At 42.8% G+C, this 23,279-nt stretch overlaps 1 protein-coding gene across 2 annotated transcripts in view; it reads left to right on the forward strand.

Moving 5' to 3' along the window:
• VSIG1 (V-set and immunoglobulin domain containing 1) overlaps positions 1–23,279 on the forward strand; it is a 46,220-nt gene that overhangs the window by 16,593 nt on the left and 6,348 nt on the right. The window contains exons 3-6 of one of the 2 annotated variants that reach the window (XM_040405073.1): positions 9,261–9,359; positions 13,221–13,413; positions 13,721–13,870; positions 18,873–18,992. In XM_040405073.1, the coding sequence (XP_040261007.1) occupies positions 9,261–9,359; positions 13,221–13,413; positions 13,721–13,870; positions 18,873–18,992 (562 nt within the window). The remainder of the gene's footprint in view (positions 1–9,260; positions 9,360–13,220; positions 13,414–13,720; positions 13,871–18,872; positions 18,993–23,279) is intronic. The other variant, XM_040405072.1, reaches the window with a different exon arrangement.

Here is a 23,279-nt window from a genome sequence, read left to right on the forward strand (position 1 = left end):
TTTTTTTATTTATGTAAGTTTTACACAATATCATTTTTTAAACAAAAAAAGAAATCATGTTTTAGTGTCTCCATAGTCTGAGAGCCATATTTTTTTTTTTTTTGGGCCATCGTCTTATGTAGGGGCTCATTTTTTGCGGGATGAGGTGAAGGTTTGATTGGTACTATTTTGGCGTATATACGACTTTTTTGATCACTTTTATTACCTTTTTTGGGAAGTAAGGTGGGCAAAATTTCAATTTCGTCATAGTTTTTATTTTTTTATGGCGTTCATCGTGCGGGGAAAGGAACATGATCATTTTTTAGATCAGGTCGTTATGGACGCGGTGATATCAAACATGTGTAGGGAATTTTATTTTTCTCATTTTTAATCAGTGATAAATGTGTTTTTTTATTTTTACTTTTTTCTTCACTTTTTTTTTACCCAGACCCACTTGGTTCTTGAAGATCCAGTGGGTCTGATGTCTGTATAATACAGTACAGTACACTATGTAGTGTACTGTACTGTATTTTCACTTTACAAAGTCTGATTAGACTTCTGCCTTTAGCAGAAGTCTGATCAGCACCATGGACCGCCTCTGATCAGCACCATGGACAGCCGGACGCCTGTGAAGGCATCCAGTTGCCATGGTAACCATGACTCGCTGCCAGCACAGATGTCAGGCGTTTCAAGCAGAGTGTCAGCAATGTGCTGACACTCTGCAAACCTCTCGGCCATCCTGAGAGAGGGGGCGGACGAATGATCACATGCCTGCCCGCCCCCCCAGCACCGCCGTGATGATCGCAGCCCTCCCGCCCGCACTGCCACACTGCACGGCGGTGATGGGAACTACACAGGACGTACAAGTACGCCCTGTGTCCTTAAGGGGTTAAGGGCTCATGCACACAAACGTATTTTCTTTCTGTGTCCGTTCCATTCTTTTTTTTTGCGGACCGTATGTGGAACCATTCATTTCAAGGGGTCCTCAAAAAAAAGTTATTCCGTGTGCATTCCGTTTCCGTGTGTCTGTATTTCCATTCCGCAAAAAAATAGAACATGTCCTATTATTGTCCGTATTACGGACAAGAATAGGACTGTTCTATTAGGGCTCAGCTGTTCCGTTCTGCAAAATATGGAATGCACACGGACGTCATCCGTATTTTTTGCGGATCCGTTTTTTGCGGACCACAAAATACATATTGTCGTGTGCATGAGCTGTAATTCTGATGAATGGTGACCTATCCTCATGTGCTGGATAAGCTGCAGGGAGATCGCAGCGCTCATCAGAGGACCGCAGCCTCTTCAGACAGTGGATCAGCAGGTGTGCCAGGAGCCAGACCCCCTACCAATGACATATTGACCACCTATCCTGAGGATAGGTCATCTGTATTAAACATTCGGACAACCCCTCTAATAGAATGTCCATCAAAGGTGTGCGTATGTAAGCCGTGTACCGGGGTGGGCTCCCCAGAATACAGCGAAGTCACAGACAAGGAAAGCGATACTGACACCAGCTTAATATGCAAGAAACAGAAAACTTACTTAAGCATTACCAAAGAGCTGGATACAGAAAGGATATTACAGCTACTCTCCTCCTTCTGAGTGTCCATTACTTGCCGGACATCTAAAAACCAGGATGGAATCGGATTCAGTCCCTCAAAGCACAATCCTTCCACCATGCTAGATCAACACACTTCCTGGTTCACTCACAGGCAGCAGCATGAATCATCATCTGTTTTGCATATTCAAATCTCAGAGTGTGCTGGCTGTAGCTGCAAAACAGTGGCCTCTAGTGCCCGGAATGCCAAATGACAGTTTAAGTACAGACATTATGCAGAAATAGCTGTTTCACAATCTCACACGTATATGAAGCAGATGTAGCAGGGCTATAGTCATCACTACATGCATCATTATGATATCATAATATGATACACAGCACAGCCACTACTACAGTACTGTCTATGGTAATTAGTGTTGATCAAACTTCTATTTGCAAGTTCGGTGTACAAGGTTCGGGTTATCTAAGAATTCCGTTGTGGATTCCGCTACCACGGACCATAAGTTATGGTCCGTGGTAGCGGAATCCATAACGGAATTCTTAGATAACCCGAACCCGAACGTTGTACGCCGAACTTGAAAACACAAGCACATCAAACACATCCCTAATGGTAAATGTGGCAGCCTGTTTATTACACGTTGGGCTCCTTTCCTTGCAGTCGCCTGCTCTCAGTCCGCTGAGGACGAGCTGCACCTGCTTACACCCATTGTGGGCTGCCTGCTGGTGCCAAACGAAACGTCATCACTAGAGATGGCCAGTTCGCAGTGTTCGCCAGCGAACACATGCTATCTGCCATCTTAACTGACAAGTCCGGCGAGGCACAGGTAAGTCGTTACCTGTGCCTGTGCGCGAGCCGGTCTGAAATGAAATGCGGTCTCTGGGAGCAGGAGCCAGGCAGTTACTGCTTCAGAATGTGGCGGGATTTATCATAACTTCATTATTATTAACATTTCTATTATTTATGATTGCATGTGGAGTTATCTAGAATAAAGAGGGTCTGTCACATGGTAGAACTTATTTTAAGGAAAAATTCCTCACTGTGATACAGGAGCTCTCGCTCCACATAAAATGAAGAGGTTGTACCAGCTAAGAAAAATGTGGCTGACACCCCGTCCATGGGACATGTCTGTTATTACAGCTCAGCACGAGGCGCTTGAACAGAGCTGCGTGGGTAAGAGTGGTGGTGTTTCTAGAAAAGAGCAGCTATATTTTCCAACCTCATGAAGCACCTTTAGGGTACGTTCACACGGGACTGAAATGCTGCGGATTTGCTGCTGCACATTTGAGTGTGGAAAAAGAGCAGCATTTTACAGTAGCAGAAAAATAGATGAGATTTTAAGAAATCTCATCCACACACTGCAAAAAAAATCTGCATTGTAAATTGACCTGTTGTGCAGATCTTACATCCATAGCATATAAAGTTATGCTGCAGATTTTCACCATGAATTTCACCTTTTGCCAAACATAGAGTAAATTCTGCAGGAAAAACACAGCAAACTCTACAAGTAAGGCCTGTTTCACACGACCGTTTTTTTCCCCGTTTACGTGCCGTTTTTTGTGTTGTGTATACGGTTCGTATACGTAGCCATTAATTTTCAATTTTCAACCTTTCAATGGTTCCGCAAAAAAAACGGGAATGTACTCCGGATGCATTCCATTTCCGTATTTCCGTTTTTCCGTTCCGTTGAAAGATAGAACATGTCCTATTATTGCCCGCAAATCACATTCCGTGGCTCCATTCAAGTCAATGGGTCCGCAAAAAAAAATGAAACATATACGGAAATGCATCCGTATGTCTTCCGTATCCGTTCCGTTTTTGCGGAACCATCTATTGAATAATTTTATGCCCAGCCCAATTTTTTCTATGTAATTACTGTATACTGTACATGGCATACGGAAAAACAGAATGGAAAAAACGGAACAGAAACGGAAACACAACGGAAACAAAAAAACAGAACAACGGATCCGTGAAAAACAGACTGCAAATCACTGAAAAAGCCATACGGTCGTGTGAAAGAGGCCTAACACATATGGATTCTGCTGTGAATTCAAGACACATTTTGATTTGGATCCAGGCAAAAGAGGTTGTCCACTCTTTTACTATTGATCGGTATCTGATGGGTGGTGGTCCGATACCCTGCACTCCTGCCAATCAGCTGTTTCCGAGTAGCTTCAGCACCGTAAGGGCTCATGCACACAAGCGTATTTTTGCCCGGCATCCATTCCGCAATTTTTAGGGGTCAGATGCGGACCCATTCACATCAATGGGGCCAACAAAATACAGACAGCACCTGCATCCGTATGTCCGTTCCGTGGCACCAGAAAAAATATATAACATGTCCTATTCTTGTCCGCATTACGGGCAAGGATATGACTGTTCTATTATGGTGTTTTCACAGCTAAGATAATAACCCACCAGAAGGTATAATCCACAACAGTGGTATATACACTGAACAAAAATATAAACGCGACACTTTCGGTTTTGCTCTCATTTTGCATAAGCTGAACTCAAAGATCTGAAACATTTTCTACCTACACAAAAGACTCATTACTCTCAAATATTGTTCACAAATCTGTCTAAATCTGTGTTAGTGAGCAATTCTCCTTTGCCGAGATAATCCATCCCACCTCACAGGTGTGGCATATCAAGGTGCTAGTTAGGACAACGAACACAGGTGCATTTTATTGATGGCATTTTGAATGCACAGAGATACCGTGATGAGATCCTGAGGCCCATTGTTGTGGGCCTCAGGATCTCGTACAGTGTATTAAGCAAAGTATTCACAGATTACCACCTTTAAAACATAGCCTTTATTCTAATCATATTAAAATTAAAACAACCTTAAAATGTAGAAAATATAGAAAAAAGAAAATAACCCAAAATTTTAAAAAATATTAAAGAATGATATTCTCATAGGTATGGACTGATTGCTTATTGGGACTCGGTCTCAAAGTCTCACACAAATTATATTTGGATAGGTGTAGACAGATTACTAACTGGGACTCTGTCCCTGAGTCTCACCCTATTCACAAAGCCCTGCCTATAAAAAGGGGTGATCCCGAATCAAGAACCTCCTATATACCCCTAGGGTGGCCTTGATAAGGGGATAGAGTGCCTATACATGGGCTGAGAGGCTACTATAAACACCAAAAATAAACATAAATCAAATGTTTAACCACCATGAATGTAGCATCCGCCACAGTTATCTTATTAACTCATTAGAACCAGATACTTCTTCAGGAGCCACCTATGGTGCTTCCCATATTTTTCAGATAATTATATTTCATGATGACCCTGTCTAATGCATTTCGCCCCTTCAATCACAGGGCTCATCAAAATGCAGAATGCACACAGTATCTGTTTTTTTTGGGGATCCACAATTTGCGGGCCGCAAAACAGGCAATGGTCATGTGCATGAGCCCTAAGTCAGCACTGCAACTACGTATCTCTGTTCATTATGCAGTGGAGATGATTACTGCAGCGCTGCTCCCATTGAAATAAAAGGGAGTAGTGCTGCAGTTACAAGCTCCATTCACTGAACAACAGAGAGAGCTGTGTAGTCCTTACACTGAAGCTACTCAGATATTGATGGCCTATCCTTAGTAGGCAACCCCTTTAAATATGTGTCTGTGAAGGTTCTCATTTATCCAGGTCATGGTATATCTGTAAAGAATAAATCAAGGCAACTGGACTTACTGTAGATTTCTTGAAAACGTTTCACTCGTTCTTCCAACGAGCTTTCTCAATTCTGAGTGACTGTACAAGAATTCTCTGGGAATAAATATGTAACTGAATCAACATCTGGTAATTATACCCAGCATGGGGTCAGAGAGGTCATTATACCCAGCATGGGGTCAAATGTGTTGATTCCATTATCCTAATTGGAGTCAGTAGGTGATAATGACCTCTCAGAAAAAGGTGTCAAGACAGCATTGTATGTGGCAGACAATAGATGTCTAACACCTTTTTCTGGGAGGTCATTATCACCTACTGACTCCAATTAGGATAATGGGATCAACACCTTTGACCCCATGCTGGGTATAATGACCTCTGACCCCATGCTGGGTATAATTACCAGATGTTGATTCAGTTACATATTTATTCCCAGATAATTCTTGTACAGTCACTCAGAATTGAGAAAGCTCGTTGGAAGAACGAGTGAAACGTTTTCAAGAAATCTACAGTACGTCCAGTTGCCTTGATTTATTCTTTACAGATATACCTTTAAATATGTGTTCACACAGCCTAAATTATACAGACCTGCATTCATTCCCAAACGCATTTCCAAAGGGAAACTGTGTTTAAGGCATGGCGGCTGTCCACGGCATGACAAACTACAAATCCCTGGCCGTATGCACATACACTATGACTGGAGTCTAGACGTTTTTGATCTCTAGGATTTTCGGCGGCCCCACTTTCAGGGTTCTGTTCTCCATGTAGGTGCGGGTCCCAGGGGTGGGACCTGCACCAATGAGACAATGGGGGCATATCCTAGCGATATTCCCCCATTGTCTGAGATGGGAAAACCCCTTTAATTGACTGACACGTCACATGTGGATAATTTATTTCGATGTAATTGTGCAGTAATGGTAAAGGATCAGGGCTCCAAATTTCAGGGTCCCAGTAATTATGCACAATGACAGCAGGAGCTCCAAGATCTCAATCAAGAATACTTCAATATTAAACAAAGTTTACTACTGTGACAGCTTCTCTTTAATGCTGCCGTTTTGTCATGTAAAACAGTATAAATGTATACCCAATAGAATATAGTTTTTTATTCTTTTTTTTTCCCCTTACAAAATAGATTGATGCAGTATAAGTGCCAACCGGGTCTCATTATACTGAAAAGTCTATTTTAAAGTGAATGTTGGAGCGCTGGTACATTACTTTCTCTATATCTGGTGGCTAATTATTATCGGGCAGGGTTCAGTTCTTAGGACTTTGGACCTTATTTTCTGTTTGATTTCCCTTTGTTTCATATTCCATATTGACTTAGGCCTCCTGCACCCGTATTGCGGCACTGGCCGTGTGCACCCCGCATCATGGATGCGGACCCATTCACTTGAATGGGTCCGCAAACCCGGAGATGTGGTGTGGAAGCACGGATCGGAACCCCACCGAAGCACTACGGAGTGCTTCCATGGCGTTTCTGGCCGTGCCTCTGCACAGAAAAAAAGTAGTGCATGCACTACTTTTTAGCGGTGCGGCCCGTCTGATGCGGATTCAAGGGAATGGGTCCGTGATCCACATGCGGCTGCCCCACGGTCGGTGCCCGTACATTGCGGTCGTGTGCAGGAGCCATTATTAGTATCAACACAATAAGGCAATCTACTTTCCAAGATATAATCTGGAGGTTATATTTCAAGACTTGGGATTTATTCGCATTTCTTGAGCAGGCTTCCCAGAAGGAGAAAATAATTGGCTATGTACAATAAGACTTACAGATCTTTAGATTGAGCAGATGCTATGGTGTGCAGTACGCTTTCAATCCTGAAAAATATGTAAATACAAGAATTACAAATTTTTTCCCATTTACTTATTTCTTACTGAATTTAAGTTCCAACTAGGAGCATCTTAAACAATATATTAGGGAAATAGATAATTGCAAATAAAATAAATTAGAACAGCACCCATGGCTGACATGTAAAAGAAAACACTATAGCAGCATACTGTACAGGGCACAAAGACACATGGAAACATTGGAAACATAAATTATACTAAATTGTATTACGGCTATACTTACTATACATGAAGATTCAAAGCGCTTTGTGCACATTTTATTTTTAAATTGTGTGGGGCACAGCTACCAACTACTAGGTGGCTTCTGCAGAAGGCAACCTTAAGGGTATGTTAACACAGCCAAAATCTGTCACTGATTCAACAGTGAAAAACAGGCGTTTTCCGCTGCTGAATTCACATTCAAAACTCAACTCTGTTGACTTTAATATTAAAAACTCCACCTTGTGCACACGGTATAAAATGGTAGATGTTTTTTCAGTAGCTGATTTGAAAAACGAGAAGTGACATGTTCACTTCTTGGAAACAGATTTGATTGTGGATTACATAGAAGTCAATGGGGAGGCAGAAAACCTTTTCTAAAACTCCTCTACAACAGACAGCAAATTAGAAATCTGCCACCAAAAATGACCAGTTTTCAGCTACTAATCTGCTACTGTTTTTTCTGCTGTGGATCTTGCCGTGTGAACACACCCTAACACTATTAGGCCCCTTTCACACGAGCGAGTTTTCCACATGGGTGCGATGTGTGACGTGAACGCATTGCACCCGCACTGAATCCTGACCCATTCATCTCAATGGGTCTGTGTACATGAGAGGTTTTTTCACGCATCAGTTCTGCGTTGCGTGAGAATCGCAGCATGTTCTATATTCTACGTTTTTCACGCAGCCCTGGCCTCATAGAAGTGAATGGGGCTTCAGTAAAAAACACATTGGGCCAGATGTATCATTACTCTGACAGCTCACTCCACTTTAACATATGGCTAAAGTCAGTTTTAGCCAAGTCAGATTTATGATCGTCCCTTTAAGACTGTAATAAATGTGGTTTGACGGTAGCAGTTTATCCGTCAGTAAGCAGCTTTACAAAAGTCGCACATCTTTACGAAAAAGTCGCAAGTTTTTATGAAAAAGTCGCATGTTCTATTAAAAAGTCTCATAAGATAAGCATGGTCCTCACTGGAGTGAAATTGCGACTTTTTTGCGACTTTTTAAATAGTCCCAATAATAAATCTGTCTAGAGATTCATTTACATAAGAAAACACGCCCACTTTCAGAAAACTGGCGAGCATAGTGCAGAGCAGAAAAAAGTCGCAAATTTGTGCGCAGTTTTAGCGTTTGGGACTTTTTTGGGGACTTTTTCACTCCATTATTCTGACCTGAGCTAATGATAAATCTGGCCCAATGTGTTTTTCACTGATGGTTGCTAGGAGATGTTTGTAAACCTTCAGTTATTTTTTATGCGCGTGAAAATTGCATCAAAATGCATTGCACCCGCACGGAAAAAAATGAACTGAACGCAATCACACATAAAACTGACTGAACTTGCTTGCAAAATGGTGTACGTTTCACTGAACACATCCCGAGCCAATCCGTATCGTTCATCATGTGAAAGAGGCTATAGAATGGCCTCTCCTGGACCTAAGCCTAAAAAATTCAGGGCAGTGTATGATCCAGCTATAGTATAAATAAAAAAAAAGCCTTGGGCAGGAGTGCACGTTTTAAACTGCGGCAGACACTTCCCCATTTGTACAATGCAAAAAAATAAAAAATTTGACCAGCACCTCCAAACAATATGAAATAAAGTGCAGTTGCACGCTACAATGGCTGACATGAAAAAACAAAACAAAAAAAACACTACCATCTACCTCCCAGGGTTTTGCCTTCCCCTGGACCAACTTGCAGGATAACAGTCTGAACTGGATGGACAGAGGGCTTTTTCAGCCTTATAAACTGTTATTAAATGGAGCAGCACCCTGTCCATGCGCAAAGACATATGCAAACACTGGAAAAATGAATGGTACAGAATTGCATTACTGCTCTACTAACCATACATGAAAATTTGAAGCCCTTTGTGCACATTTTTTTTCCAAAATGAGATCATTGCTATATCAGCACCCTTCATTCACGTTTGCCCTTGCCCTTGTGGTATCTATATTAAATGGACAGACTTGGTTAAGTTCTTAGATCATTTCTGCCCCACAACAGCATTCCCCGTGCTACAGCTTGAAGAACAGTTCAGTGAATCAGTGTCTAAAGCTGGCGTATGGCAGAGATGCACGGGGAAGGTGTAGCATGAGATACCAGGTAAGCTCAGAATTGTAATAATAATCACTAGGTGTAAGTATCTTAAAGGGGTTGTCCCACAAATAATATTCCACAGTTTTCAAACCAGCACCTGGATCTGATTACTTTAGTATTTGCTTATAATTAATAATTTATTATAGTTATTCAATAAAATCTATCTGTATATCGCCACCTGCTGTTTGCTCTTTTTCTCAATTACTCTGTCCCTCTCACTGAGATGGCTGCACATGCTCTGTTCCATCCTTTAACTGCCAGCAGCAGACAGGATCCATCCTCTGAGAAAGGGCACGCTCCTGAGCTGCCAGCTTGAAATAAATCTAGCAGAACAATTGGAGACATTAATGGGGAGATGTCTGGATCCATGTGAGGTACAGGGCTGGTTCTAGCTTTGATAGATATAGTCATGTATGATGTTCTGTATGATTTTCATTTTTCCCTACAATAAAATTCATGACCCATTGTACCAGCTAATTAATGTTTGCAAATAGAACACAATTACCAAAAATGAATGTATCAAAACATATCAGCCCACATGCCCATGCATAAAAATGCCCCATCCTATTGTTTCACATTCTGTTGCTAGCAGGCTAAGCAGATCTTCCATATGGCGGGTTATGTTCTCTCTCTGAGCAGTGAGATGGTGCATGCGGTGTTCTCATTGCACAGTGCAGGCATGCACAGTTTACAAGCGCTTGCCCCGCAAGCTTCAATACCCCCCACCATTACTATATCTACAGAACTATGCTTTGGGACATACTACCAGACAAGACCTAAACAGTAAGGCCCCTTTCACACGGGCGAGTATTCCGCGCGGATGCGATGCGCGAGTTGAACGCATTGCACCCGCTCTGAATCCTGACCCATTCATTTCTATGGGGCTGTGCACACGAGCGGTGATTTTCACGCATCACTTGTGCGTTGCGTGAAAATCGCAGCATGCTCCTCTTTGTGCGTTTTTCACGTAACGCAGGCCCCATAGAAATGAATGGGGTTGCGTGAAAATCGCAAGCATCCGCAAGCAAGTGCGGATGCGGTGCGATTTTCATGCACGGTTGCTAGGAGACGATCGGGATGGAGACCCGATCATTATTATTTCCCCTTATAACATGGTTATAAGGGAAAATAATAGCATTCTGAATACAGAATGCATAGTACAATAGGGCTGGAGGGGTTAAAAAAAATACAAAATAATTGAACTCACCTTAATCCACTTGCTCGCGCAGCCTGGCTTTTCTTCTGTCTTCTTTTTTGCTGTGTGCAGGAAAAGGACCTATGGTGACGTCACTCCGGTCATCACATGGTCCGTCACATGATCTTTTACCATGGTGATGGAACATGTGATGACCGGGAGTGACGTCACCACAGGTCCTTTTCCTGCACACAGCAAAAAAGAAGACAGAAGAGAAGCTGGACTGCACGAGCAAGTGGATTAAGGTGAGTTAAATTATTATTATTTTTCTTTAACCCCTCCAGCGCTATTGTACTATGCATTCTGTATTCAGAATGCTATTATTTTCCCTTATAACCATGTTATAAGGGAAAATAATACAATCTACCCAGCACCTAACCCAAACCCGAACGTCTGTGAAGAAGTTCAGGTTTGGGTACCAAACATGCCGATTTTTCTCATGCGAGTGCAAAACGCATTACAATGTTTTGCACTCGCACGGAAAAATCGCGCATGTTCCCGCAACGCACCCGCACATTTTCCCACAACGCCCGTGTGAAAGAGGCCTAAGAGAAGTCTAGTATAGAGCGCAGGGGGGGGAGCAGCTGCCTTAACTGCTCATATCTCTGTTTTGCTAGCAGCTAGAGATATGGGCTTTGTATTTTTTGAAAGCTATCATTCCAAGCTTTCAAACAATACCATTATTATCTTCACTACATGAGAAGATATCACTGTTAGAAATCGGAATGCAGTGAATGCAGCTGAAAGTGAAAGTAAAAGCAGGTTTTACCTACAATTATTCCTGACTCGATTTTTAACAGTGATTTCTCCTCTGTTGCTTGGACTTTAGCTGTCATTTTGGGCTTGTATGAAAGGCTGGAATGCCAGATTTCAAACAAGACCAGCCCCATGCTACCAATCTGGAAATATCAGCAGCTTAAGCAGCCCCTTCCTCTTCCAGTTCTGCCCGAGCCCAGCTCGGGCAGAACAGTTAAGTACTTTTCCCACAGCCCAAGCTGAGCTCGGGCAAAACAGTTCATTGGTTAAAGGGGTTTTCCAACTCTTTTTTACTGATAACCTATTCTTCCCTGCTGATGAACTGTTTGAGAAGGCCACGGTGCAACAGTGACGTCACGTTCATCAGTCACATGGCCCAGACTCAGCTCAGTCCAATTCAGGAGAATGGGGCCAAGCGCAACTGCTATATAATGTATGGCGCTGTGCTTGGTAAACTCTAATGAGGCAGTGATGGTCACCAGAGCACCACAGTCTCCTCAAAGAGCTGATCGGCAGAGCTGATTGTTGGGGGTCCCCGGTGTTGGACCCCCACCGATCTGATACTGATGACCTATCCTGAGGACAGGTCATCAGTATAAAAATGTTGGAAAACCCCTTTAAAACCTCCTCCAAAAAACTCTGTGTGAACCCACCCGTATACTGACTGATATGTATGAATGTATCACTCATAGACCAGGCAGATACGTTGCAGAATGTGGCTGATCAGCCGCACAAGAGGGAGCAGAGTGGAAATTATCATTACTGCAGGGACACTGTGCAGAGTACCTGTGACCAGTGATGGCCAGTTCGCATTGTTCGCCCGCGAACACATGCGGGCTGCCATCTTTTCTCACAAGTCCAGCGAGGCACAGGTAAGCCCTTACCTGTGCCTGTGCCGCGAGCCGGTCGGAAACAAATGCGGTCAGCGGGAGCAGGCAGTTTCCGAGAACAGCCCGATGAAGGCCCCCGGCGGCTGTTCTCGGAACTGCCTGCTCCCATTTGATTTCAGACCGGCTCGCGCACAGGCACAGGTAAGGGCTTACCTGTGCCTCGCCGGACTTGTGAGAAAAGATGTCAGCTCGCATGTGTTCGCGGGCGAAAAATGTGAACTGGCCATCACTGCCTGTAACTGCCCCTCTGCATAATATATAGACCAGGGACACAACCATTTCTGGTGGAGGGCCACATTGTTAGACTGAACTGATCCAGAGGGCCGAAAATTAAACTTAAAGGGGTATTACCAACTGAAATATTTATGGCATATCCAATATGTATACAGTAAATATCTGGTTACATTTCCATTACTCCCATCTAATGGAGGAATACATGAAAAATACATGTGAGCAGCTGCTAGAAATAGATAGACTTGTCTGTTACCAGATAGCTAGGGGCCCCACAGAATGGCACCAGGGGCCACATGTTGCCTCCAGGCTGTGCACTGCTGATTCAGTCCATTCCCCTGCTGTACCTATTGTGAGGTAACTTTTCATTCAGCCAACTCAATCATGGCTGCCATTGTATGTGTGCGGGTGCTCCATCTGGATTTTTGGCAGAAAAGCTACCAGACACCGAACGTACCGCCCCTCTCTCCCACAATCCGCCATACCACCAGGACTGCCTTGTGGGTAATGGAGGCTTAAAAAAAAACAAAGCAGGTGGCTCCATGGATTGAACTCCTGGACCAGCCATTCTGCTATCATTTTCAAGTCTCTAAATTGACAGATGGGTTTGGCTCAAATGAAATGACACATTTATTACATGTATCCTCTTTGTAATGGTACGTTCAGAAGGAGAACCTCTTGTAGAAAGTACACTGACTGACTGATGAGAAGTTACTTTTTCTGCATTTTCTTTGTGAATTTTATACCTTTAATAGTTTCATTCCTAATGTATATTTTGCATGTTCTGCCTTCTAGGTATATGCTTACCAAAATGGGCAATCATACTCAATGGGAAGGTTTCAGAACAGGGTGACATTTTCCAATACCACTGGGAACGCTACAATAACCATTTCCAACATGCAGCCGCAAGATACTGGAGTCTACAGGTGTGAGGTGTCCAACTTTCCAGATCCCCTCGGTGAAGGCCAAATTCAGCTGATTGTACAGGGTATTTATTAGTCATCCATTTTAATTATCATAAACTCTGCTCCTGCTGTGGCCGTCGTGTCACATACTGCAGTAAGTGACAAAGAGTGACAAAGCTGCAGTGGGGACACAAATTCAAAGTGAGAGCGGGGCCCTTTATAGAACACCTGCTGTGCTGATCAGGTGAGATTGGGAGGGCAAGAAGGCACATTTTTTACGGTAATATATATATACTGAGTAACCCTTGTATTTTTTTTTAATTAGAGGGCTACTTTAAAAAGAAAAGGAAAACCCTTCTGTTTTTTAAGTACTTATAATTGATTTTACAGTGGCTCCATCAGCTCCACACTGCAGTATTCAAGGCAACATCGTGACGGGGCATTCTGTAAAGCTGGTATGTTATTCTGAGCAGGGCATGCCTCGCCCAGACTATATCTGGCAGAGAGTGACAAATGGAATTGTGAAACCAATTAATATGGGTAAGTAAATTTATACGGCAGTAGAAAGTCTGAGGCAGAGATTGTCCAGAGTGGTGATTGGCAGTAAGGGCTCATTCAGACGGCCATAGTGCTTCGCGGATCCACAAAACACGAATACCGGCCGTGTGCGTTCCGCAATTTGCGGCAGGTATCGCACATGACTGCAACCATAATAGAAAATGCCTTTTCTTGTCCGTGATTGCGGACAAGAATAGGACATGTTCTATCTTTTCCGCAGAGCCGTGGAACGGAACCACGGATGCGGACAGCACGCGGTGTGTTGTCCCCATCTTTTGCAGCCCCATTGAAATGAATAGGTCCGCCCCTGTTGATATCACACTCCATATTATTATTTTTTTATCATTAAAAAATGCTGTATCCAGATGTTCCATGTTGGGCAATAGTAACATGTAAAATTACCTAAACTTTGAGTTTTTATGATATTTTTCTAGCTTGTTCTGCTCTTTGGAGTATTTTTTTTTTTTCTTCTTAAATTGCAGCATGTCTGGGTGCTTTGCTGTTTCATACTCTGGCTGTGGTGTGGCTTCAGGTGTTTTACCATAGGCATGTCTATGGGAAAAAAAAGAAACACCTGGAAAAAATGCCACAAAAATGCTGTGTGACAAAAAACAACACCATGCAAAAAATGCATGAAATTCATTCATTAGCATGAGCCCTAAAGGTGAAAAGAGTTTTAGAGGTTTAGAGGTTCATCCTGTTGAACAACACATATAATTATACTGCACAGTATATATAGCATGATCAAAAATAAGTTTACATTTAATGGTCTTACAACATTAAGTAGCCAATCTGGGTTAACCCCCTCCCAACATCTGCTGTATATGTAAAAAGCATGATTTCTCTGAAATGGAGGTGCTGATCTGCATGGGGACAAAAACATTTCAGTAAGGGCTCATGCACACAACCATTGGTGTTTTGCAGTCCACAATTTATGTTTATTCCGTATTTTGTGGAACGGATCGGTCCACCCATAATAGAACAGTCCTATCCTTGTCTGTAATGTGGACAATATTAGGACATGTTTTTAGTTTTTTGGTGGAATGGCCATGCGGACATACAGACACGGAACGCACATGGAGTAATTTTAGGTTTTTTTTGCAGCCCCATTGAAGTGAATGGTTGCACATACAGGCCACAATAAAATGTAACGGACACAGACAAAAAATATGTTTGTGTGCATGAGCCCTAAGGAGACCACAACTATGTGGTGTGTGGTGACAGATTCCCCTAAATTTCCTAATAAACACAGGAACACAGCGATTTTATCATAAACTGCAAGCATTAGGCCTCTTTCACACAACCGTATGGCTTTTTCTGTATTTTGCGGTCCGTTTTTCACGGATCCGTTGTTCCGTTTTTTGTTTCCGTTGTGTTTCCGTTCTGTTTTTCTGTTTGGCATATACAGTATACAGTAATTACATAGAAAAAATTGGGCTGGGCATAACATTTTCAATAGATGGTTCTGCAAAAACGGAACGGATACGGAAGACATACGGATGCATTTCCGTATGTGTTCCGTTTTTTTTGCTGACCCATTTGCTGACCCACTGACTTGAATGGAGCCACAGAACGTGATTTGCGGGCAATAATAGGACATGTTCTATGGAACAGAAAAACGGAAATACGGAAACGGAATGCATACGGAGTACATTCGTTTTTTTTTCTGGAACCATTGAAATTAATGGTTCTGTATACGGTCCATATACGGGACGCAAAAAAACGGTCCATAAACTGGAAAAATAAAACGGTCGTGTGAAAGAGGCCTTAGCCATTGTAGTCTATAGTATAAGCAATCTAAAGGTTGCATGTTCAAACCCCCAGATTTTTTAAATATAAAAAAAATTATTAGAATATAAAATTAAAAATGTGAATTCCCATTTTCTTCAATTTACAATAAAAAATAAACAGAATTTTTTTTTTTCCTGTTTATCACTGCATCCACAACTATTAAATTACAAATCTATCTTTCCATTATGGTGAATGCCATAACAGAAAAAATGGACAAAAAATCATATATACCTCAAAACTACAGATTAGCCTTGAAAAAAAAAATTTTTTTTTACATAGCTCCAAAAAATTATTGGTTATGGCGATGCAAACAAAACTTTTTTTTTTTCAAGTTATTTTTATTCATTTATTATTAAAGTTTTAAGACCAATGAAAAACTAGATAATTTTGGCTTCACTGTAATCTTGAAGGAAAGGAAACGTAATTTTCATCACACAATAAATGCTATAAACCACTGCTAAATGTAGACCTCAAGTTGTTCGCCAAAATTCTAGCTACGCGACTTGTTCCTCTTCGGCCAGGTCTTATCCATTCTGATGAAGTGGGCTTCATCCCATCTAGAGAGGCTCGCGATTAATACTATTGAAGTGATGAACCAGATCCAGCATGCTAAATTGCAGCGCTCCTCTTTTTGTCTCTTGTCCACGGATGCCAAAAAGGCATTTGACATAGTAAGTTGGCCTTGGCTCTTTGCAGTCCTGAAGCATGTGGGCATAGGTGACTCCATGATGGCTTGGATCCGATCCCTCTATACCTCCCGTACAGCCTCGACAAAGGTTAATGGTGTCTTGTCCGCTTTTGACACACGAAATGGGACCCGCCGGGGTTGTCCTCTCTCTCCCTTGATTTTTGTCCTAATCTTAGAGCCCCTGCTCCGTACAGTGCAGATAACTTCTAACATTGCAGGCCTCTCCTTAGGTGCCCAGAAAGTTTGCTGCATATGCCGATGACCTGGTGTTTACAATCACTAAGCCCCTAACCTCTCTCCCGAACCGGATCACAGAGTTTAATAAATTCCACACTTTAGCCAATCTAAAAATCAATTTTCAAAAATCAGAGGCTTTAAATTTGTCGTTAGCAAGCTCACTGGAATCCACCCTAGCCACCTCCCTTCCATTTAAATGGGCAGCGGGAACTGTCAAATACCTTGGGACCTGGATCCCAAGGGATCTGAAAGAGGTTTACAGCAGGAATTATGCTCCCCTTTTAGAGAGGACCTCAATAGATGGTCTAAGGGACTATACACATGGTTTGGCCAATGTGCCATATTTAAGATGAATGTTCTTCCTTGTCTGCTGTACCTCTTTCAAACCCTTCCCATGAAATTATCCCCAAGTTTCTTTGCTACTGCCCACCGAGATCTTTTTAAGTTTATCTTGGCAAGTAAGAGACAGAGGCTTGCTCGTTTCTTGCTTCGTACCCCTAAGGAGGGGCCTGGGGATCTCCGTAAATACTGTGCAGCCACCATGCTCCGGCGGGTCATGGACTGTTGCCGTCACGCTCCTTTTAAATAATGAACATCTGTGTTCCCAGTCCCCCCTTGCTCTTTTACCGTGGGCGATGTTCCAGATCACTATTACACTTTCTACCCACCCTACCATAGGCCCTACCTTACTCCAATTTCACAACAATGCTAGCCCTGCTATGATCTCGCCAGCACCATCCTCGCTGTTCCCAGTCCTAGGACACCTGGATTTCCCAGCTAGCTGTTCTCCTGGCCCATTTACCACCTGGCGCCTAGGGAGTAAGTGTTGAGCCCCTTACTTTAGAACATCAGGACTATGGTTTACATATCCCGAATTAATGAATCTCTCTGACCCACGTGTATTGGGGCCTTGGAGAGTTAGGCAGCTGTCCTATTTCCTTTCCACTATCCCCACGGCCCTGGGATTTGACAGACCTCATACTCCTTTTGAAAAAGTGTGTATTTGCTCGGGTACCTGCATTCTCTGACTGAATTCTATAGGGCTCTGGTGTCGCCGCAGTCGGATTTCTACCCTCCCTACATTGACCCATTGGCTTCTGATCTGGAAATGGACATCCCCTCCGACCAGTGGCCAAGACTATACCGTTTCATGCACAAATCCTCGATGGCTAGCAAATTTCAGGAAGCAGGTTACAAAGTACTGTCTAGATGGTATTATGTACGACTCGTCTACGTAAAATGTTCCCTTCAGCCTCCCCCTTGTGTTGGCGGTGTGAGTCAGCACAAGGCTCTCTGATTCATATCTTCTGGCATTGTAGCAAGCTCAGACTGTTTTTCAGAGATGTCCACAGGACCATTGCTTCAATTTTTCCATTTTCCATACCAAATACCCCTGGTTTCTTTTTGCTATTCCTCTCAGATTTGCCTACTCGTCTTCTCAGTAAGTCAATCTTACGACATTTGGTAAGTGCTGCTCGGGCCTGCATTCCAGCCGGATGCAAGTCCCCCTCTCCACCTTCTGTAGATCTTTCGGTTCACTAGGTGGAAAACATCCGGAGAATGGAGGAGCTGACAGCTCTTTTGAGAAACACTTACAAGGCCTTCATTACCTCTTGGATCCCGTGGTTTGTGTTCCAGGGCTCTCCGGAATATCAGGCTTTATTGGCCTAATGGGGACTTAGAGATAGTTTTTTTGCTTTTTCTATTTTCCTTAAATAAAGAATAATAAATAAAAAAAATGCTATGAACATAAAACGCAGAAAACAATGGAAAAATTGAGTTTTTTTTTTTCTAATTTCACCCCATTATGATTTTTTTTTCAGTTTTTCACTACATTGCATGAGATATTAAATGATGCCATTAGAAAGCACAACTTGTCCTACAAAAAACAAGCCCTTATATGTGTATGTGAATAAAATAAAGCTGTTGGAAGGCAATGGAAATGGCTGCAATAAGTATGGGTTCAATTTAGCTATACCAGCACAATTCTACCTGAACGGATACAGAAAGGACACTCTTTTGTCAGGTCAATGGAAGTTTATGGATGCATTTGGCATATGCCCCAGGAGTATTCAACTCTACAGTATATCTACATTTGATTTTGTCCTGTTTAGGCACATGTGCTTTTATACTCGAACAATTTCAGTATGGTTCAGTTTATTAAGGAAATGTGCAAATTCTGTTACATCATTTGGTCATTTGAATTGAGTGTAAAAATCATTACAAATCACAGCCTTTTTCTTATTTATTAAATCATATATTCTACAGGACAGCAGAATGGAGTCCTTACTATTGGAAATATGAGTAAGTTGGAAGATGGATACTACCACTGCACAGCAAGCAACAGCTTAGGCAATACCACCTGTCAACTGGATTTACATACCGGAGGTATGGTACTGTTATTTTTATTCCACAGCTAACACGATACTACTCATTTTCTGTTGAAAATTTTGTACATTTTTCTTGTTCACTATAATGAATAGAAGGTTTACACAGCTAGAAACAGAGTATTAGACACACTTCATATAATCCAGCAACGGCTTCAGAAATTGCAGAAGAAAAGAGCAAATGATAGTCTTGGGGACTGTTCACACCTAGCACAGAAACACCCAAATGAGCAAGGTCCAAAACTCATGTTATACAGATAATGAATAGAAGGTATGCGCAACTAGGAACAGATTATTAAGACCATCGTTTGCTCTTTTTTTTTTCTTGTTCACTATGTTTTCTTCTTCTATAGTAGTACACCTGTTTGTTTTTTAAACTTTTTTTATTTCATGTAAAGCTAATTGCTTTTACGCAGACCTAAATGTTTACATGGTAACAAACTACAAGTAAACTGTGTAGTCTGATCCTGCAGTAATATTGACATCTATCTTTCACCTACGAACTAACCTAGTGTAATATGAATTAGGAGACCAAGGGCAGCAGGTTTGGCCGACACACTAATGAATATATTTGCCTAATCCTTTTGTTCTCCCGGGACATAAGCCTCCAGCAAGTATGTGTATGGATGGAGTCAGAAGAGATAGCTCAATCATTTGGCCAACAGCTATTGAAAGTGTATGGCCTCTTTCACACGGGCGTCGTGTGTGAGGGCTGGACAAGATGCGGGTGCGTTGCGGGAAAAAGCGTGATTTTTTTCAGCGCGAGTGCAAAGCGTTTTAATGCGTTTTGTATGCGCGTGAGAAAAATCGGCATATTTGGTACCCAGACCCGAACCCGGACTTCTTCACAGAAGTTCTGGTTTGGGTTAGGTGTTGTGTAGATTTTATTATTTTCCCTTATAACATGGTTATAAGGGAAAATAATAACATTCTTAATACAGAATGCTAAGTAAATTAGGGATGGAGGGGTTAAAAAATAAAAATTAAACTCACCTCATCCTATTGTTCGCGCAGCCCGGCTTGTCTTCTTTCTTCTTTGAGGACCTGGGAGGAAAAGGACCTTTGGTGATGTCACTGTGCTCATAACATGGTCCGTCACATGGTCCATCACCATGGTGATGGACCATGTGATGAGCGCAGTGAGTTTACCAAAGGTCCTTTTCCTTCCAGGTCCACCAAGAAGAAGAAAGAAGACAAGCCGGGCTGCACGAACAAGTGGATGAGGTGAGTTAAATTATTTATTTTTATTTTTTAACCCCTCCATCCCAAATTTACTTAGCATTCTGTATTAAGAATGCTATTATTTTCCCTTATAACCATGTTATAAGGGAAAATAATAAAGATCGGGTCCCCATCCCGATCGTCTCCTAGCAGCCATATGTGAAAATCGCACCGCATCCGCACTTGCTTGCGGATGCTTGCGATTTTCATGCAGCCCCATTCACTTCCATGGGGCCTGCGTTGCGTGAAAAACGCACAATATAGAGCTTGCTGCGATTTTCATGCAACGCACAAGTGATGCGTGAAAATCACCGCTCATGTGCACAGCCCTATTGGAGTGAATGGATCCGGATTCAGTGCGGGTGCAATGCGTGAGGTGAACGCATTGCACCCGCACTGAATCCAGATCCATTCACTCCAATAAGGCTGTGCACATGAGCGGTGATTTTCACGTGGAATTCTCGCCTGTGTGAAAGGGGCCTATGAGTTAGTGCTTATGCACACGACCGCTCTGTGTTTTGCGTTGCACGGATGCTGCCAATGTGCGCTCCACAATTTGCGGAACAGAACCGGCCACCCATTATAAAAATGCCTATTATTGTCCGTAAAATGGACAAGAATAGGACATGTTCTATTTTTTTTCCGCGCCATGGAATGTAGCAACAGATGCGGACAGCACACAGAGTGCTGTCCGTATTTTTTGCAGCCCCATTGAAGTGAATGGGTCCACATCCGAGCTGCAAAATTGTTCTTTTTACATTTTCGATACATTGAAACAATATCCCCCCCTCCCTCCACTGGAGTGACTTTTAGTCCAGTAAAGTGGTCTACACTAAAACCACTGCCACTTTGGAGTCGAGGTCAAAGCACGGACAAGAATAGGACATGTTATATTTTTTTAGCGGGGCCGCGGAATCGAGCCACGGATGCGGACAGCACACGGAGTGCTGTCCGCATCTTTTGCGGCCCCATTGAAGTGAATGGGTCCGCATCCGAGCCGCCAAAACGGCGGCTCGGATGCGGACCCAAACAACAGTCGTGTGCATGAGGCCTAAGGCATAACCCAGGTTCAGTGCATGGATAAAAAATAAAAAAACTGGGAAAGGATTTTATTCCTCACTATTGAAATTAGTGTTGCTGCTTACTAATACATTGATAAGATATTGCTAACCTGGACCCCACACTTCCTTAGGCCTCATGCACATGACTTTGGGGCCACTGTGCCTGTGACCACAACATAGGCACGGTGGACCTACGGTCATGTGCATGAGGTTTTAGTCAATTACTCCATTGGTCAATTGGACTTTGCTTTAATTTCATATTGCTAGGCATATATTGTGTAGCGTTATTTCAGCATCATGTCGGCATTGATGCTAGCTGGCATGATGCTGAAATAATGCTATATTTCACAGCGCTATAACCAAAAGCCATAACCACCACCTCAAATACATGTACAGTAACAATGAGTAACTGCTTAGAATATATATTTCCATATGGTTGCTGTTGTTGGGGAACCATAGGAACCCAGGGGACAATGCTATATCTTGCCGATAATGTCTTGTTCCATGCAGGTATATTACCTGTCACTTGTGAAGAGATTAATACATAACTTTAAATAAACTCATTGGAGGCCATTTATAAAAAAAAACTGCACTTCTATAGCCCCTGCACTGCCATGGTACGTCACATGATCTTTTACCATGGTGATTCACTCACCATGTTATAAGGGAAAATAATAATGATCGGGTCTCCATCCCGATCGTCTCCTAAAAAAATAATAATGATCGGGTCTCCATCCCGATCGTCTCCTAGCAACCATGCGTGAAAATCGCACCGCATCCGCACTTGCTTGCGGATGCTTGCGATTTTCACGCAACCCCATTCACTTCTATGGGGCCTGCTTTGCGTGAAAAACGCAGAATATAGAGCATGCTGCGATTTTCACGCAACGCATAAGTGATGCGTGAAAATCACCGCTCATCTGAACAGCCCCATAGAAATGAATGGGTCGGTATTCAGTGCGGGTGCAATGCGTTCACCTCACGCATCCGCGCAGAATACTCGCCCGTGTGAAAGGGGCCTTGTGGAAACAGGTATGAATGTTAGTGAATTAGGCTGGGTTCACACGAGCGTGTCCGGATTAGGTCCGGATGCGTCCCGGTGTGTTGCGGCAAACCCGCGCGAGTAGGAATGCAATTGCAGTTCCGATGTTCAGTTTTTATCGCGCGGGTGCAATGTTTTTTGCACGCGCGTGATAAAAAACCGACTGTGGTACCCAGACCCGAACTTCTTCACAGAAGTTCGGGCTTGGGATCGGTGTTCTGTAGATGTTATTATTTTCCCTTATAACATGGTTATAAGGGAAAATAATAGCATTCTGAATACAGAATGCATAGTAGGTGATCAATTGAGGGTTAAAAAAAAATAAAAAAATTAACTCACCTCCTCCGCGTAGTTCCCAGTCTCTTCTGATGAGCTGTCGGCTAAAGGACCTTTGGTGACGTCAGATCACATGCTCCAATCACATGGTCCATCACCGTGGTGATGTACCATGTGATTGGAGCATGTGATCTGACCTCACCAAAGGTCCTTTAGCCGACAGCTCATCAGAAGAGACTGGGAACTACGCGATCAAGAGCAGAAGGTGAGTTAATTTGTTTATTTTTTTTAACCCCTCCAGCGCTATTTTACTAAGCATTCTGTTCCCATGTTATAAGGGAAAATAATACAGTGAATAGACTGTCACCTAGCAACCATGCGTGAAAATCGCACCGCATCCGCACTTGCTTGCGGATGCTTGCGATTTTCACGCAACCTCATTCACTTCTATGGGGTCTGCGTTGCGTGAAAAACGCAGAATATAGAGCATGCTGCGATTTTCACGCAACGCATAAGTGATGCGTGAAAATCACCGCTCATCTGAACAGCCCCATAGAAATGAATGGGTCGGTATTCAGTGCGGGTGCAATGCGTTCACCTCACGCATCGCATCCGCGCGGAATACTCGCCCGTGTGAAAGGGGCCTTGTGGAAACAGGTATGAATGTTAGTGAATTAGGCTGGGTTCA

The sequence above is a fragment of the Bufo bufo genome, chromosome 8 (genome assembly GCF_905171765.1).
Source record: "Bufo bufo chromosome 8, aBufBuf1.1, whole genome shotgun sequence".
NCBI classification, from domain to species: Eukaryota; Metazoa; Chordata; class Amphibia; order Anura; family Bufonidae; genus Bufo; species Bufo bufo.